The sequence below is a fragment of the Trichosurus vulpecula genome, chromosome 1, assembly GCF_011100635.1.
Source record: "Trichosurus vulpecula isolate mTriVul1 chromosome 1, mTriVul1.pri, whole genome shotgun sequence".
In the NCBI taxonomy this organism is placed as follows: Eukaryota; Metazoa; Chordata; class Mammalia; order Diprotodontia; family Phalangeridae; genus Trichosurus; species Trichosurus vulpecula.
The window spans coordinates 201,478,833-201,498,042 of record NC_050573.1 but is presented as its reverse complement, the minus strand read 5'-3'; the positions used below and the strand labels follow the sequence as shown (position 1 = coordinate 201,498,042).

General features: G+C 37.2%; 1 protein-coding gene across 6 annotated transcripts in view; it reads right to left on the bottom strand.

Annotated features, from left to right (window-relative positions):
* LOC118845333 (myelin basic protein) overlaps positions 1-19,210 on the bottom strand; it is a 236,933-nt gene that overhangs the window by 48,473 nt on the left and 169,250 nt on the right. For all 6 annotated transcript variants that reach the window (XM_036753250.1, XM_036753231.1, XM_036753257.1 and 3 more), the window contains exon 4: positions 5,589-6,025. In XM_036753250.1, the coding sequence (XP_036609145.1) occupies positions 5,589-6,025 (437 nt within the window). The remainder of the gene's footprint in view (positions 1-5,588; positions 6,026-19,210) is intronic.

Sequence of the window (19,210 nt, the reverse complement as noted above, 5' to 3'; positions counted from 1 at the left end):
GCCTCTGTGTCTCTCTGGTTGCCCAACACAGAAGTTTCCTCTACATTTGAAAAAGATGATTCCCACAGTACTGTATAATAAGCCACTATCTGGAAAGAGAGAATAGATCTCTGTCTCTTAACCCCTTGGGAGTGGGGGTGGGAGAAAGAAACTTTGGGGTAAGAGGGTCTGAATTGAAATCCCAGGTCTGCAATTTACTACTTGTATGACCATTCAAATTCAAAATATTTGGGTCTCAGTTTTCTCATCTGTAAAATGAGGGGGCTTGACTGGATGATCTATTAGGTCTCTTCTAGCTCAATATTCATTATCCTATGGAATTGTCTGTATGACCTTAGAGAGTTGCCCAGGGTCACTGAGAGCTTACATGATTTGCCCATGGTCACACAGCTAGTATGTGTCAAAGGCTGGACTTGAACACAGGTCTTCCTGACTCCAAGGCTAGCTTTCTATGCACTATAGCAGGCTGCCTCTCATTGCCTTTTATGCAAGAAAAAATATTTATTCACAGAGCTGGACCATGAGGTCATTCATTCACTCAAAATTATTCAACAAGTATTTATTGTGCCACTACTATGCAGGGCCATATGTTAAGTACAAGAATACAAGCATTTTACAATGCAAATTAGTCCTAAACAGCTTGAAAACAAATGTTGTTGTTAAAAATATAGTCATAATGACAACTATTTGAATACTCTGAATTGTTGATGTGAACAAAAATGATGACTGTAAATCCATAATACATAAAGGAATTTGTGATATACTCTGATTTAAGTTTATAGAAATGATTAGAGGTTAGACCCTTATAAACAACAAATGCCCATCTCCTTTTCTAAATGGTTGATGTATCTTGTGGTCATAAAAATTCAACTCCAAACCCGAGGAAGTCATCTGGTCTCTTGAATGAATGGGGTTTTTTGTTGTTTGTTGTTATACCAAGTCAAGCGATTTTAAAAAGGAAGCAATTAGTACACCATTTCTGTTAAACAGTTTAATAAATGCACAAGCTTATTATAAAGCAGAGGATAAAACCAAAATCACATTGTAATACAATGGCCACAGAGCTAGTACCATTAAATACAGAGGTCATTTACATGCTTGCCATTTAAACAGCAAATATACCCAATACAATGACAATCAAGTCTGTTTTAACTATGTTCTATTTAAATAACAATAAGCAACTGAGGTAAAGACAAGCCAATTTCTGGCAGTTGAGCCACAGTTTTGGGTAACCACTGATCAGTAACTTCTTTAAGATGACATTACTTCACAAGGAAATTCGATAAGAAGATTCAAAAATATCTGTGCAAGGCTGGGGGATAAAATAACATCCTAGACCTTTGTTACTTCGAAAGGACTTCTCCTGGCGATCATCTGGCAAACACACGCTTTGAGCTGCTGCGTACTAAGTACATTAGGCCATTTAAAGAGAATGAAGCCTGGTAGATGACACCATTATTAGCAAAAGAGCAAAGGACTCACAAAACCAAAACAAAAATAAAATTTCAAAATGATCAAGGTTGTTCCATGTACCGAGCAGCAAAATAAAAGGATGACCAATAAGCTGATGAAACTAGACTTGGAAATTGATACTGAAGCGATCTATCGGGAGTTTCAAAATTGTCATTCTTTAAGTTATTCTCAAACGCTACAATGTTCCGTGCGACAAGGCTTACAAAAGGTAGCATGATGTTGACAACAGGGAATTAAGCCATCATGGAATCAAAAAACCAACTGGGGTGGGCTATGGAAATAAATCAGGAAAAAAGCTCAAGTAAATTAATTTGTAAGGATGCTTTCGAAATTGGACTACATATCGGCAAAATTTAAAAAAAGGGAAAATGTTCTTACACTATATTCTGAAGCTCACAAAGACAATACAGCAACAGAATACAGAAAGCACCTGAAAAAGGCTTACTTTACATGAAGATTTTGAAAAGGAAAATAAAACTGAGTCAAGAACATTGTTCAGTTTAGAAGCTTCTTCTCTCCTCACCCCAATATAAACGCAGTTTTAAATGAGGATAAAAGGACTTACTTAAAAATGATAGGGAGTGTGTATTGCCTGTATTCTGATGTGTTAATCATCTGCATGTTGTTATATACTTGTTCGTCTAACCAAAGGCAATAACTATGGTTTTATCTGACTAGTCTCAGAGGAAAAAAACCAAACCAACCCAGTTTCTATATGTAATATTTCAAAGCTTTAGTCATGTTTGGACTGATTAGTATGAGGTCAATTAGCATGGCATTTGGAATGGGTGGTATACAATGAAAAGACAGATAGATAATTGAAGTTAAGGAGGCAATCTCCTTCAATGTAAAAGCCGAGCAAGTTTTATTTTTACCCCAAACTCCTACTCATTCTTTGTATTGTTCCAACATTCCAACAGATGGGAGAACCTCTTCCCTCAAGGGAACAAGAGTTATTCTTTTTCCTTTCTCTTCCAACAAAGGGGGTTGTTATGTGTTAAACCTGCTTCATCTCGGCCTATCAAAAGAATATGCCTAATCAGGGAATTTGTAATGCACTTTCCTTGAATGTCAGCTCTCTTTGGCTTCACAAAGGACAAGTGTTGTTAGTACATTCCATGTCCCTGGTGTGGGTAGTTCTGGAACATGGCACCAAGTGGCACCATGATATGGTCACTGGGTGGGAGGTGGAAGAGGAAGAGATCAGGGCAAAACAAACAAACCAACTCCTTTTCAGTGCCTTAGTGCAAACTCTTGTCACTGGGAAATTTTCTTCTAATCAACTAAACATCAATCCTCCTGCAAACTTCTCTGAAATAGATACCATTTTCACAGGTGGAGGGGGGGTTATAATTCTATTGTAAAGTGGGCTTTGCTGATATCATTAGCCATCCATTTTACAAGTGATGAGAAAAAAAAATTGGCCAATGTGTTGATGTAGTTAGTGACCACAGCTACCCTTTTCCAGTTGTCTTGATTTTTGAAAGTCTTGAAGACTCTCTGGAATGTTTTCCTATCATTTAGATTAATAATTAGTATGACCCTAGTAGGAAGAACAAAAAACAACAGCATGACTCTGACCACTCATCACCGCCAATAAATATACTAGAGTCGAACAATGGCTCTGTGAGCATAGCTATATTAAGCCCACTTTTCCTCTACTGAAAATAAGCAAGGAATCTAGAGCATAAGAGTTGAGTCTAACCAAATACTGCCAATACTTCTACACTTTCATCAATGATACTCCATTGAACTGTTTAACAGCATGTGGTTAATGAACTTGCATGTTTCTGCAGCTATAAATTCTAACAAAATACTGATGTTCTTGGCTGATGGTTCAAAAATCACCCACAGCCAACATTCTACAATTGTTAGAACTGGTATTTCAAACCTTAAAAAGTGGTTATTTTAAATGATGTTTCATTTGTTTTTAAAGTACAAAGAAATGATCTGTTAGAAAATTTAGATTCATCCAGGATCCTTGCTTGGTAGTCTATAAGCAATCTTTTGTGTTGAGAATGATTCCTTCAGACACTGGCAGCATTCAAATGACCAATTACTGAAGATTAATCCCAGACATGAGTACAGCACAGGCTTAAATCTTAAATATCTATGTACAGATTCAGTTTGAGGTACATTTTCACAATGACTTATAAACAAAGCCACAATTTATATCCAGCTTAAAACCACTACTACCAAAATGAAATTTATTTTCTAATATATGAGACCCAGCTGCTTAATCTTTCATGTGTAAGATTAAATACAATTTACCTGCTCCCTTGAGCTACAAAGAAAAATGTGAGTTTCAAAACTGGCGATACTCTTGAATACAGTACTTAACATAACGGCAAGAATTGAGTTAGTCAGCCTGAATCCACAGCAATCTACTGTGGTTTAAGAGTTGTTCTTTGGAAACCACTGCAAATTGTCATCAGCTTTAAAAGTAGGTCAGATATCATGACTACTGTTGCAGGGGGAGGGAGGCAGTCCAAGAAAGCCTCAGAAAAAGCCTGCTTCAACAGCCACCGTAGCATGGTAACCAGAAAATGAATTCAATAAGCAGTTGGGTTATTCTGAGTATAATTTACAAATAAAAGAGAAGATGACAGACACCATGCTTATAGTGGTCTGCCAAGACCACTATATATACTATATATAGGTCTGCCAAGACCACTATATATACTATATATAGGTCTGCCAAGACCTATCATAGAAATGAATGTACTTTAAGCCTTGGTGTTCCAACAATGAGATTGGTATGCATACATAAAAGTCCAATGTACACCTTTTATTGATTACAATGGACTTCTAATAGGCATACACTATTACAATGAAGCACTGTAGCATTACCTTCAAAATCTTGAATCAAATTTTAAAAACTTTCAGTGTAGGATGAAGGGAATTTCACCTTTGTGACACTAAGATGCCTTCCCATCTTCCCCCTCTCCCCCATAGTAATAAATACTATATCACCACTGCCATTGTCTTTAAAGAGAGATGTCATTACTCAGGGAGGAATTAGATTTTTTGGTTAACATTCCTTCAAATCCCCCAAAGCATGTCAAAAAACACTATCATAAACACAATAGACACTCATGGGAAAAGTTACATTCTAAGAGACAGTTGTCAGTACTCAGGCACTTATGTTGAGAACAAACAAAAGCTCAGCATTCAGAAATCAAATGAAAATCTCTTTAAAAAAATATTTAAGCTGCTATTTGGAAACCAGCGCCTTAGTTCAGTAACAGCTGCAGACCTTTTAGTTCATCCCTGCCTTCAAAGGTAAGAACAGGGAGCTCTGTAAGGGCTAATACTACATAACTGCGTGTTCCTTGTGCTACATAACAGGGCCATTTCTTGGCATTCAGTTTTGTCTACTGAATATATATTTTCACTCACTAAAGGTCACAAATTCCATGGTTCAATTTATGGAATAATACACTTAAGATTTACACATACAGACATTTCTCCCTCCTACTAGACAGATGAGAAAGAAAAAAAGCAGGTTTACATATAACATAATAGAGATTTTAGGAATATATTCAACAGACCTCTACTTCCCCTTTTTATCACTGCAAAGTCAGAAGAAAGCGGTCATAATTTGTTCTAACAAGCCACGGAGATAAGAAAAGCACAAATCAGGCTATGCTGGGAGTAGAAGAAAATGATCACAAAAAAGCTCCCAAAGCCCATGGTAATTTCTTTCTGCATTGCCCAAGGATCCTGTCCCACAGATTCTATCCTCCACTAGAAACCAGGGATTCACAAAATTCTCAGGCTTCCTGAGACCGTCCCTGATTTCCAGCCCTTGTGAGGGGGAGGACTGGATAAAAAGTGAAAATGCCCTAAGAAGCAAGCCAAGAACATTTCTTTGTGCTACTCCGTTAATTTATTTATTTATTTTTGTTTGTTTTATTTATTTTTTTTTTTTTTTAAGCAAGGAGCAGCATTGCATAAAGCCAAATGAATACCCACTGTCTGCTGGTTAAATTAATTCTTGCTCCATGGTAGTGACTTAGTTCAACTATTTCCTTTTTTTCTTTCTCTTAGCTTTCTTAATTTAAAAACAAATGAGCACACATTTTGCTGTGGTCCCTCTATTCCTCAGAGCTCACCTTGCCTGAGGCCCTCCTGGGCACATCCCTGTCACCTCCAAAGAATCTGCCCAGTGAGTCAAGTATACCCGTGTCTTTGTGCTTCGGGTTGAATCCATGCCTAGCATGGTCCATGGTACTTGCAGTTGCCAGGTATTTTGATCCGTGCCTCTGAGAAGATCTTTTCTGTGAAGCCATCAACTCTGAGCCTTCCAAAGCTGCTGCACTGTCTTCTTGGATGGTCTGAAGCTCATCTGACTCTGAGGGCCGATCTTTGAAGGTGTTGTCCTCCCTTCCTGGAGCATCTCGGGAAAAGAGGCGGATCAAGTGGGGGCGACCCACGGTGTCAGCTGGGTTGGCCTCGGTCCAGGCATTCTTTGGGTCCGCTGTACTCTTGGAGTCTGTCACCGCTGTGCCCTTAGAGGAGGGCCCATTGTTCTGGTTCACATCTGCCTCTCCTGCAAACAACAAGGATGAGATATGAATACTGGCCTGTGAAAAACAGGGCGTTGGAACAATGCTGCTTTCTTTGACTTGTCTTGACTTAGTTATTTCATACAAAATCCATAGAATATGGGTCGTTGCAATGAAATTGCACCCCACCTCCTAAACTGCTTTCTGTAAAATTATCCTAGAAGTAAGCACCCTGTTGGGGGATTTTGGCAGAAGTAGGGCCTAAGAACCAAACAGTGAAAATTGGAGTAAGAACAGTACAGTTTCCTAATGAAACAAATTGACCAAATATAGCAGTTCTTGAACATGTCCTCTGGAATGCTGATACAAGCATATTCAGGCAGGTCAGACACACTGATGAATTTTATTATAATGGTGTTGCATAATTATTACTCAAAAATTACTCACACACATACATTAAAAATATATTAATAGCCTTCTTAACAGATAATCACATCGAACACTTGAAAATTTCCCCATTAAATATTCAACTTTCTATTTATTCTGCTATTCCATTTTTATGTAGTCTTAGGAAGAGGACATTTGGGATTCCTGAATCCCTAAATTCCAATATTTGGTCTCTTTCACTGGGCCAACTGGCAGAGTTCAAGGGTGCCAGAGATTTTTCAAGTTGTGTGCCACTATTTATCAACTTATTTTTTTTTAATTTCTAAAAAACCGTATTTCTCCTGAGGACATGCTCTTCAAAGGTTTTAGAGAAAAGAAGTCAATCTTAACTCAGTTACTCTCTTCCTATGTCTTTTAACCTATACAATTTATCTACAACTTTTCAAACTAATTATAACTCATTACACCTCAAATAATTCTATTTTATTTTAATAATACATCATCAGAAAGCAATGCAATCACACAGGAGGATGCTTTTCTGAGAAAGTGTGATCTCAAATTCAATTAAAATACTTTTAGGGGTGACTTAGTTCAAGAAATCCAATCCAACTGAGCAAGTATTAAAGCACCTGCTCTGTTCTGGGCATCACAGGTGCCGAGAATATAAAGATGAAAATGAAAGTCTCCACTTATATTCTTATTATATTCACACAACTTTGACTCCTTAAGGAGATAAATTAGTTGTTGCAAAGTGTTCACACATCAATTCAATGTAAGTCAGCTAACATTTATTAACATCCTATTATGTTAAGGTACTGTGATGCACAGATGAAGAATATCACAATCTCTGCCTCTTTCCTGTCTCTGTAAGCAATTTACAGCCCTTTGGGGGGAAGTCTGATACAAGAGAGGATTCGATAAGTACAATGGAGTACAGCAAAAAAAATGTCACAAGAAATTTGGGAAAGGAGAGATTACTTTTAACTGGGGTGAGAGATGGACAGATTTTATGGAGGAGGCGGCACCTGAACTAAGCCTTAAAGGAAGAACTGAGTTCCTAAAGGAGAGGAACAAGCATTTAAGTGCCTGCTATGTGTCAGGCTCTGTGCTGAGTGCTAAGTATTATTTCATCTGATCTGCTCAATAGTCCTGTGAGATAGATGCTATTTTTATTTGTTTTATAGTTGAGGAAATTGAACCAGATAGAGGTTAAGTGATTTGCCCAGGGTCACACAGCTAGTAAGCGTATAAGGTTGGATTTGAACTTAGGACAGACCTGTGTCACAGAAGCCAAAACTGGAGGCACTACCAAGGAGCAGGATAGAGAATATGTATAATAGAACATAAACCTCTGAGATCATGTGATATTTTATTTTTGTCTTTGTATAGCCATCGCATAGCACAGTGTCTGACAATTACTAGGTAATCAATAAATGCACATTGATCGTCTCAACCATATCAAACGATGCAGAAAAGTCAAGGAGGTTGAATACTGAAGAGTCCATTGGCTTCTGGCAATTAAGAGGTCATTAGTGAGTTTTAAGAGAGCAGTTTCAGTAGAATGGTACGGAAAGTCAAATCACAATGGACAGCTGAGATGAGTGGGACAAATGTAAATGCTAGTTTTGACAAGGAGGAGGACTACCTTATACGAGAGAGGAAGAAGATAAGAATGTTATGAAGGAGGTACGAGGGAGAAGAAATAATAGTATGTGTATGTATATATATATATTTGTACACACATATATACACACACACACATACACTATCTCATTTCATCTGCACAACAAACTGAGGCTGACACTCTAGGTATCACTCACATTTTACAGAGAAAGAAAGTGACATAACTAGATATGGTGAAGAGGCCAGACTGGAACCAAAATCTCTCCTGATTCTAGGTCCAGTACTCTTTCCACTAGGCCCTGTTGACTCTCAATAAGGTACTGACCCTTAATTGGCTCAATCTTTTTTTTTTGGAGGGGGAAGGCAGGGCAATTGTGGTTACGTGACTTGCCCAAGGTCACACAGCTAGTAAGGGTGTCAAGTGTCTGAGGCCGGATTTGAACTCAGGTCCTCCTGAGTTGTTCTACTCACTGCGCCACCTAGCAATTGGCTCAATCTTTTAGATAAAGTGTAAAACAATGCCATCTGCTGAGAAAGGAGAGGTGGTGGTAGAGGTGGTGGTGGTGGTTTCAGGGTTGGGGGGGTGGGGTTTTGGCAGGGTAGGGTTTATGAAGTTTGAGGGTAGATTACCATGAGAGACAAGTTGAGTTTCTAGTGGATCCAGCTAGAAAAGTTTTATGACTTTTTTCTAGCAACACTCAGGAATAGTAACAGAAAACGGTCGGATTTGCCAATGGTTAGAGATTAACAGGGAAGTAGTGTGGCAGAATGAGATGAGGGGGAACTGAAGAGTGGAGAGGAGGGTAATGTTGAAATGGAGTCAAGAGTGTGCGGGGATGGAAGTGAAGCAGAAGCAGAGGTTATGGAGTGGGAGAACAGGGAAGATGAAGGGTTCTAATGATGGCAAAGGACAGGTTCAAGAGGAGTGAATAGAAAGAGAAGGACAAAAAATTGTGACCAAGTAGAAACTTAGAATTTTGGTGATAATTAAGAGCCTAAATGCATTCATTCATTCATTTCAAAACAACTTCTTCTTTAAAGACATTGACGCACCTTGGGAAGAAAACACAACATGGTAGAAGGAAAGATTTGGATTTGGTTTTGGAATCAGAGTGTCAATAAAATACTAGCTTTACCATTTAACATCTGTGTATACCTTATGGGCCTCAGTTTATCAGCTAGTAAAATGATGGAGTTGGACCAGATGACCTCTAAATTCCTTTCCAGATCTAAATCTATGAATCTATGAACTAGGCATGTAATGCTCTCCACATAGACTTATAACTCTGAATTTAAAATATTGCTTCTCTTGAATCAATTCATTGTGCATTATCACTTCGAAGTCTGGAGACTATTTGCCTTTATTTTGAGTTTTCTGAAGGAAAACCAAAAATAAGATGATTAAATCTAAACCATCCATTGTGTAGCTACTATTGAATTTTTCTTCTTTCTTCTCACTCCCAAAACATGTAAAATATGTGTCCTCCATCTGGTCATTCAACCCCTAACCTTTAATGGTACTATTAGCTAATGTTCTAACAAACTAAAAGATATTTTAGTATCAAAAAGTAAAAAACTCAGGGAATCTGATGTTCACATTCACCGGTCTATTCAGACAACTTGTTACCAATGAAATCATTTAAATAAGTTAAGGGACCTCCTTTTTTTTTTGCCTTTCTCCTTTTCCTTTTTCTCCTTTACCTTACTTGGGCATGTGACACATCTGACTGCTTCTTGAAAGCCTATTTTCTCATGGTTTCCATGATACCAAATTTTATTTCTTTTCCTCTGCCTCTAATTGCCCCGTCCTATTTATTACTTCTCTTGTTCCTCCTAGAGATAAAGTGGAGGATCTCAGGGATGGATGAATGCTTCACTTTTCTGCTGTTTTAACATTTTTATATTTTTTGGAGCAATTTGAATTATGCAAATCTATTGTTGTTCAATATTTTTCAGTCATATCTGACTCTTCCTGACCCCATTTGGGAAAATGACATCAAACTTGGGAGGGACGGATAACATACTGGATGACAGAGTCAAGATTCAAAAAGATCTCCAAGCTGAATAAGAAAATTTAATAGGGATAAATGGAAATAAATTCTTATTTTGGGTTAAAAAATCACCTTGATGAGTACAAGAGAGGGGAGGCATGGCTAGATAGTAATTTGAAAAAGATCTGGATGTTTTGGTGAACCAGAAGCTTAATATGAGTTAATAGTGTAATTGGCATCCAAGAAAGCCAGTGGAATTTTAGGCTGCATTAACAGAACATAGCATCTGGACCAGGTTGGTAAGAATGCCACTGGACTTTGCCCTAGTCATATCTCATCTTCAATATTGTGTTCGATTCTAAGTACTGCGTTATAGGGAGAACACTGATATGCTGCAACAGACTGAGAGGAGTGGAAATTATGATAGTGGAGGGATTAAAAATTATGACCTGTCAGTTGGAGATGTGGATTATATAAATCCTAGAGCAGAGAAGATATGTATGTGTTTAGGGTGTGTGTGTACAATATGTGAGAGCTGTTTTCAAGTATGTAATCGAATGTGATGTGAAAGAATCATTGGATTTGTTCTGCTTGGGCCCAGAAGGCATAGCCAAGAGTGATGAATGGAAATTGCAGAGGCAGACTTAGGTTTGATGTAAAGAAAAACTTCCTGAGAATTAGACTTCTCCAAAAGTGGAAATGGGCTGCCTTGCATGGTAATGGTTTCTCCCTCATTTGAGGTTTTCAAGCAAAGGCTACATGACCACTTGTCAGGTTTGATGTAGAAAGGATTTTTATTGAGATATGAATTGAATAAGAGGTTGGACTCTGAAAGTCCTTTCCATGATTCTATGATCCTGCTTCTTAAAAGTAGATGTTGGGGCAGCTAGGTTGTGCAGTGAGTAGAGCACCAGCCCTGGAATCAGGGGGGCCTGAGTTCAAATCCGACCTCAGACACTTCACACATGTACTAGCTGTGTGACCTTCGGCAAGTCACTTAACCCCAATTGCCCTGCCAAAAAGCAAAACAAACAAACAAAACAAACAAACAAACAAAAAAAAAAGTAGATGTCCCTGGATCTCTGTTCTTTCTCCAACTGGAGGAGTTTTTATATTATCCTAAAAGCAATAGGAAGGCACTGAAACTTTTTGAGAAGGGGAATGATCACTTTGGCAACTATATGGAGGACAGCTGAGGAAGGGAAACCAATTTGGAGAAGCACTGCTAGGCAGATAAAAAATATATATCATTATCTGTCTTTTAAAGATGATGAAATTCTGGCTCAGAAAGTTAAGTGAATGGTCTCATAGCTACTGTATCACAGTGGGATTGTACTCAAGATCCCTCCCGATTCCAAGTCTTTCAGTTATGCCACACCACCTTAAAACAAATTACATTTCCTTCACATTACCAAAACTGGTTCCCTTTTTTCAATATCACATTTCTGGTAGTTGTAAAACCATTACTTCAAGTTTCCCAGGCTAGAGACCTTAGAGTCACATTTGACTCTGCTCTTTTTTTCATCTTATCCCATTTATGATCGACTCTTATTTGTCCAACTTAAGACCCACTTCTACAATAAAGCCTTCTGGGTCAACTCCTTATGTCAAGCACTGAATAAATACTGTATCTATCCAGCTATCTATCTATCTATCTATCTATCTATCTATCTATCTATCTATCCATCTATCTATCCATCCATCACCTAGCTCTAGTTTGTACTGATTTCTCTTTCCTCTATTATGCCTTTAGCCACTAACACAACAATTAAGTGATCTTAAACATTTCATGGTAGTATAATGGGGGAATGGCCAAAAAGGGTCCATTCCTTAGAGTATGTTTCAATTTGTGCTCCCAGGTGGATTATGAGAGCATGCACAATATTTCCTGCCTGGTTTCATCCAACATAAGAAAGTTTGGCAAGCCTCCTTCTGGCCAAGAGTGAAAGAGGGGCCAGTACTGCAAAGAGAAAAGAGTTTTCTGTTTGGCTGAGGAACCAGAAAGAATGATAATGTAGGAAAGGTTGAGCCTAAAGTGAGGGTACTTAAAAAAAAAGTTCAAGTAGATGATCTCTTACTCCCTTTCATGGTATCTTTTAAATGGGGAGGACTGCTGTGAACCACCAGCTGGGGGAGAGGTAGGCTGTTCTTTGATCTGGCTGCCATGTGTCCCTGAATGCATGGTGAATTTATTCTCTCTTAATTACAAGAGAATGAGAATCTGGAGATCGAATGGTTCAGATTACGACTTACCTCCCAAAATTGTTGTGGGCTTGAATGAGATAATGTATATAAAGAGTTTTGAAAAACTTTAAATCAATATAAAAATGATATTTATCATTGTTATTTAATGATATAATCAAAGATATGGAACTGGGAGATAACTTAGAGGTCATCTAGTATAACCTCTCATTTTTTATAGTTAAGGAAACTGAGGCCCAGAGAAGTTAAATAACTTGATAATAGGTTGCAAAGCTAAAATTTGAACTCATATCCTGGGATTCCAAATTTGGCATTTTTTTCATTACACCATGATGCTTCTCTTCAATCTCATTTGGTTAATCAAATTGAACTGAATCAAACTTATATTTCCATTAATCACTTCAGAGAGGATGTGAGGGTCAAATGAGACAGAATGTAAACTCCTTGAGGGCAGGAACTTTTTCTATTTTTGTCATAGTATCTCTAGCACCCTGTATATTGCTTAGCATGGAGTAGGTGCTTACTAAGTCCTTGTTCATTAATTGATTTTATACATACACATACACTTCTAAAAACAAAATACTGTATTATTTACCATTTTTTTTTACAGTTGCTACAAGGCTCATAGTTAACAGCAATAATTTGATATCATTTTATATGCACGGGTAAAGAAGAAATAACAGGTTAAAATGTGGATAATTAAAATGAAAAATTCAAGTAAAATACAGGGGCTTTTAAATATCAATATTAGATTTTTCTTCTTCCCTAAATTATCTTGTAACTAGCCAACTCTTCATTTGTCTGTGTATTTTGCTCAGGTTAAGTGTTGAAGTACAAGTTATATCATTTACCTGTCTATCTCTATGAAAGAGAAATATTTCCAAATGACTTGGACAACATAAAAGTCCATACAAGGACAAAATTTATTGCTTCCTGATATTTCAAACTCCATTTTCAATGCAAATTAGGATTTTCAAACAGATGTTGCATATCTACACCAGACATTTAAGCTGGCAACACATGCCATCACTCAAAAATTGTTTGGTAAACAGTAGCAACGCAGAAGTCTGAATCCAAATTTTATGTTATGTTGAATGAAACTGCTTTTGGGTATCAACCTCATCTCACATGACTTAGAAATTTGTCATTCAACTCAAGAAGACTATGGAGAAAAGGAGATGGAATGAAATGGGATACTCTGATATCATAGTTTTATCTAAATTGTGATCACTGCTGAATAAAACCTACAAAAATAGACATTTCTATGAAATGTCTGATTTTTGTCAGCATAATCTTTCACATTACTGAATATCCACTAAATGTGCTAATGTAAAATATTTATGGCCTTAATGCAGAATGATATTTTGTAATTGATAGCTCCTAACTACATTTTACATGGTAGAAATAGCCCTTATGGGTGGTAGAAGCAAGAGAAATAGTGAAAAACATGTGAATCACTAGCTGTGTTTTATACTCTGTGCCATGATATAAATTAATGCAAAACGAAAAGGGAAAACAATGAATACATTGTGCTTAATCAAATGCATTAACAAAACACAAGAGCATCTGCATACTAATATTTTTACAACAGTTGGGCTTTGTATCCTTGAATATAGTTATTTGTAAGTAACAAAGAAGGGCATTTGTGCCCCAAAAGTAGCTTCTCTTAACATGTAAGCTGTATGCTGCAAATTCTAAATCATTACATATGTCTTTTGGGGATGATAAAAATGCAATTTTAACTTTGATACTAAATCTACCCTACAGTAAATGTTACAGTGCATGAAGAAAATAAGACATTCCTTGTCTATGTCTTTAAACACACATGCCCACTTCCTCCTCAATGTGTGTTGCTTCTGGTAAGCACATGATTATTTTAAAAATAGTACAGATGGACTACATTTCCAATCACGTGCTCAAATATCTGTTGGTTTCTTAAGGCCACTGAAAAGGAGGCAAACCATTCTACTTTGTCTCTTTGCTCTAGAGAAATAACAGCAGTATCGACCAAAGTGAATTGTGGTCAGATTTGGGTTTTGAATGTTTGGCGAATTAGGAGCTCTACGAGATAGTCTGATGCAGCATGAAAACTTTCTCAAATCTCAATTCCAAAGACCTTAGGATTCCATCTTCATCTTAAACTCTTTTAAAAACACAAAATCTACATTGTTTTGTTCTTTAAATCCCTGTGTCATCAACTGAATAAAAGCACGAACCTCACTCTGATTTTTCAGCACCAGAATATTTTAGGGTTGAAATGGATCATGGAGATTATTGTTGAGTCCTATTAATGTATTAAATCCAATAAGTTGAAATGACTCCCCTGAGGTCATCCTGCTACTTAGGAGCAAGTATCTGGGTGTCTTTTGTCAAGTAACTTCATTTTCTGGGCCTCTGTCTCTGTAAGCAATGGGAAAACAACATGCATCGAAGACCACAGTAAATGAGAAAGTAGAATTATAAACAGCAGTATAATTTCCAAAGTTAAATAGCAAGTGATAAAATGTGTTAGTAAGTCATATTAGTGGTAACAAGAGAAATATAAATTAAAGCAACTCCGAGGTTCCCCTTCTCACCCACTAGGATTGTCAAAATTGACAAATAAAAAAATGACGAATGTTAGAAGGGCTGCACTAAAGCAAGCCCTTTGATGCACCGTTGGTCCAAAAGTTAACAAACTGTATATACTCTGACCCAGTGATACCACTACTGGGCTATTACTCCAAAGAAATCAAGGAAAGAGGAAAAAGTTTTATATGTGGTGGTAAAGAACTGAAAACTAAGATGTGCCCATCATCTGGGGAAGGACTGAAAAATTGTGGTATGTGAATGTAATAGAATATCATTATGTTATATAATAAGTGATGAAAGGGACAGTTTCATAGAAACCTGTGAAGACTTGTATGAATTGATGCAGAGGGAGGTGAGCAGAGGCAGGAGAACAATTTATACCATGACAACACTGTAAAAATGAACAACTTTCAAAGGCTTAAGAAGTCTGATTAACATAATCATCAACCGTGATTACACAGGACCAATGAGGAAGGATGCTATCTACTTTCTGAGAGAAAGGTGATGGACTAATATGCAGAAGGAGACATATCTCTCAACATGGTCCACGTGAGAATTTGTTTTGATAGACTGTAAGTATTTGCTACAAGGGTTTCCCCCCTTCCTGGGGCAGGGGGGAAGTTAGAGGGAGAGAAAATAAATGCTTGTTAATTAAAAAGAATTACAATTTAATTAAAAATATAAAAAAGGGGTTTGTTTAGCACCCCTTTCAGCAACAAAGCTATAATCCTTCAGCAGCATCTGCTATGTTGCCCCCCCCAAATCAATTTTTTATTCACTTACTGGACAAGTCATTTATTTTTGGTCTAACTCAGTTTTCTCATCTGTGAAATGGGGATAATAATAGCACCTATCACACAGGGTTGTTGTGAAGACCAAATGAGAGAACATGTGCAGTCCTCTAAAGTGCTATATAAATGCTAGCTATTATTATTGTTAATTATGAATTCTAGATGCCTGGCTTAGACAAATCACATGCTTAGTTAATTGAAAGACATACACCACAAGATGAATTGTTGTTGCTGTCCCATGGTCAGTGATATTTGAAAGATTGTTGAAAATAGGATACAATAGTATTGGAGAAAGAAAAATGTCTTGATTTTCAAAAAACAGCCTTCAAACTACAGAATCAAATAGTCTACGGACTATAAGCCAGTGAGCTTGACTTCAATTCCTGGGAAAATTCTAAAATGAATTATTAAAGGGATAGTTAATGAGCATTTAGGATCAAAAATGATGATTACAAAGAGCCGGCATGGCTTCATCAAGAACAGGTCCTGCCAGGCTAATCTTACATCCTTTTTTGATAAGATTACTAAACTAGCAAAATCAGGGCAAGGTTGTATGTATATTTTACCTAGACTTTAGCAGAGCATTTAATAAAGTGACTTACATTGTCCTTTTGGAGAAGATAGAGAGAGAAAGACTAGACAAGACATGGCTACAATCAAACAATAATCGGTAATGGTTTGGTATCAACTCAGTGTATCTCCAGTGGAGTGCTCTAGGTATCTGTGATTGACCCTGTCCTGTTTGACATTTGTTTCGATGACTCGGATAAAGGCGTATATGTATACGGCATGCTCATTCGATTAGCATATGCCATGTTGTATGTCCTTCGTTCTTGAAGAGGACCATGACATCAGGAAGGTGATGCCGTGACTTCCAAGCGAATTGGATTTAAATGAGGCAGGGTTGTACAAAGTCACCAGCCTCACTTTCTCCTTTGGAGCTATCTGGGTTCAGTGGCTAGATACAGAGCAGGATGACTAGAGATGGCGCCCAGCTTGTAACGTGAAGCTGAGAGGAAGGGTTAACATCCTGGATGAGAGATTCCAAAAAGACCTTGGCAAGCTAGAGCACTGGGAGGAATCTAATAAGGATAATTCAACAGAGATAAATGTAAAGTTTTATGCTAGGGTACAGAAAATGAACTTTCTAAATACAGGATGGGAAAGGTAATGTGAAACATTTTTTTTAATAAAGACCTTGGTTTTTATAGGACTATAGGGCAAATATGAGTGAACAGCATAATGCGGCAGTAAAACCAGTTTGGTTGGCACTGCAAGAGGCATCACACTCAGAAACAAGTCAATGATAGTCCCACTGTACTCTGTTCTGCGCACCTAGGTGGCACAGTGGATATAGCATCAGCCCTGGAGTCAGGAAGATGAGTTCAAATCTGGCCTCAGACACTTACTGGCTGTGTGACTATAGGCAAGTTGCTTTACCTTGTTTGCCTCAGTTTCCTCAACTAAAATGATCCGGAGAAGGAAATGGCAAGTCATTCCAGTATCTTTGCATGAAAACCCCAAATGGGGTCACAGAGAGTCAGAGATGACTGAAATGACACAACAACAACAACAAACAACAACAACAACACTATTTTCTCCATATACCTCTTCTGGAGCAGAGTGTTCAACTCCAGATCCTGGAAAGACATTGATAAGTTGCATAGTGTCCGGAGGGGGACAACTAAAATAGTGAAGGGCTCTGAGTTCATGTCATCTGAGGACTGGCTAAAGGATATGGAGATGTTTAACTTGGGAAATAGGAGTCAATAAGTTCATGACAACTTTCTTAATAGATTTGAAAGGCTATCATATTAAAACAGGGGCTAGATGGCAGAATCAATCATAGTAGCTAGAACCCGCAGAGGAAAATTTGGGCTTGATTTTAGGAAAAATTTTCTAATAATTAGATTTATCCAAAAGTAGAATGGACTGCTTTGAGAAAGGTGGATTCTTATTTATTCAGAAGTCTTTAAGTAGAGGCTGTATGACCAATTGTCATCCTGACAGAGAATGAAGACACGTGGGAGAGGATGGATTTCTAGGGCAAGATTCTAAGAGGCTAGAGAGGACTGGATAAGGATCACTGGTATAGGAGTTAGCCTTAGTAAGCAGTAGACATACTTTTGACCACAAGGTTGGATGGAATAAAGCATGGATAATGATGCTGAGAAGTTCTGAGAAGCAGAAATGTGGGTTTGGGGGCTTAAGGAGAAAGATTTGGAAGAGTCACTGCACAAAATGGGACAGGGAGTTGACAAAAGTAGGGTGGAAAAATTATCATATGACATTGAGATTTTTTTGAAAAATTAACATAATAGTATTTTATGATGATTAATCATTAGGATATTTCTTCTTTGTAAAAGTAGCAAGCTATACATTTCACTTCATTTTATTTCTGAGTGGTAAAATGATTTTATAACCTAGTTTTTGCAGAGATTCATACTCTACTAGGAGTTGGAAAATATCCTTTTATTATAATATGGACATGCGAAGATAATTTCACAATGTACTTCAGAATCCTTGAAATATGGCAATCAGTTTAATTTTACATAATAACAGAGGCTGACAGTTATTATGCTTTAATGTTTGCAAAGCATTTTACATACATTACCATATTTAATTCCCATAATATCAGGGTTTAAGTACTATTATTCTCCTTTTACGAATGACTGAACTGAGACTCAGAGGCTAAGACTTGCCTGTAGTTAACTAGCTAGAAAGGGCTGAGAACAGAATTCAAATCAAGTTCTTTCTTGGCTCCAATTCTAGTGATCTTTTTAGACGTAGTAAACATTTGAGGGTCTATACTCTAAAAAGAGCATTGACAGCAGTTAAAAAATGATTATGCTTCCTCTCTCCCCTCTCCAGAATCCAATTATTGTAATTCTAATGTGATGAATTCAAACACAGAAACAGAAGGATGTATTTCCTGGTCTATACTACGAATGTTTGCTTCACAAGTTATTGTTCTGAAGTTCATTTTAAAATGTGAAGGAAAGAATGTACTTTTTGGGGTAAAAAATACTGTTTTCCAAAGAAGAATTACAAACTATAAATGTATTAAATTCTATCCATTGACTTCTTTCTTAAGTCCTACTTGCCTTCAAGACTTTCCTAGTCTAAGAAACCTTTTCCTACTACTACTCCAGTTCATACTGATCTTTTCCTTTTCTGAACTTCTTTTTTTGTAATTACAGTCAATACCACACTGTTTAGTACTTTATTGTTCTTTGATTATTTTATGCCCCAAGACTGTAAGCTCCACAAAGTTAGGGACTGTGTCATATATTACTTTTGCTTACCATAATGCAAGGAAAACAGTGAGTGCTCAATAAATGCATATTGAACAATAGAAAATAGAAAGTATGATTATTTATTATAATATTTCCATAACTCTTTATTCATTCTTCCTAATATCTTTGGAGTTTCCAGAATGACAATTCTTTATTTCCTAGCAGGTCTCCTTGTTTCTAGCCTTTAGTACTTTGTTTGTATTTTGTACTTTAGTTCTTAGTATTTTGGGGGGGCCCACAATCATTGATTCTGCATATAGGTATGCACATGCTTAAGTGTGTTTCAAACTGAAGGCAGGATTTAAAAGAGAATCTTGAGCACTGGAGTCTAGTCTCTCAGCTCATCTATTAATGTGGGGTGGTCTTAG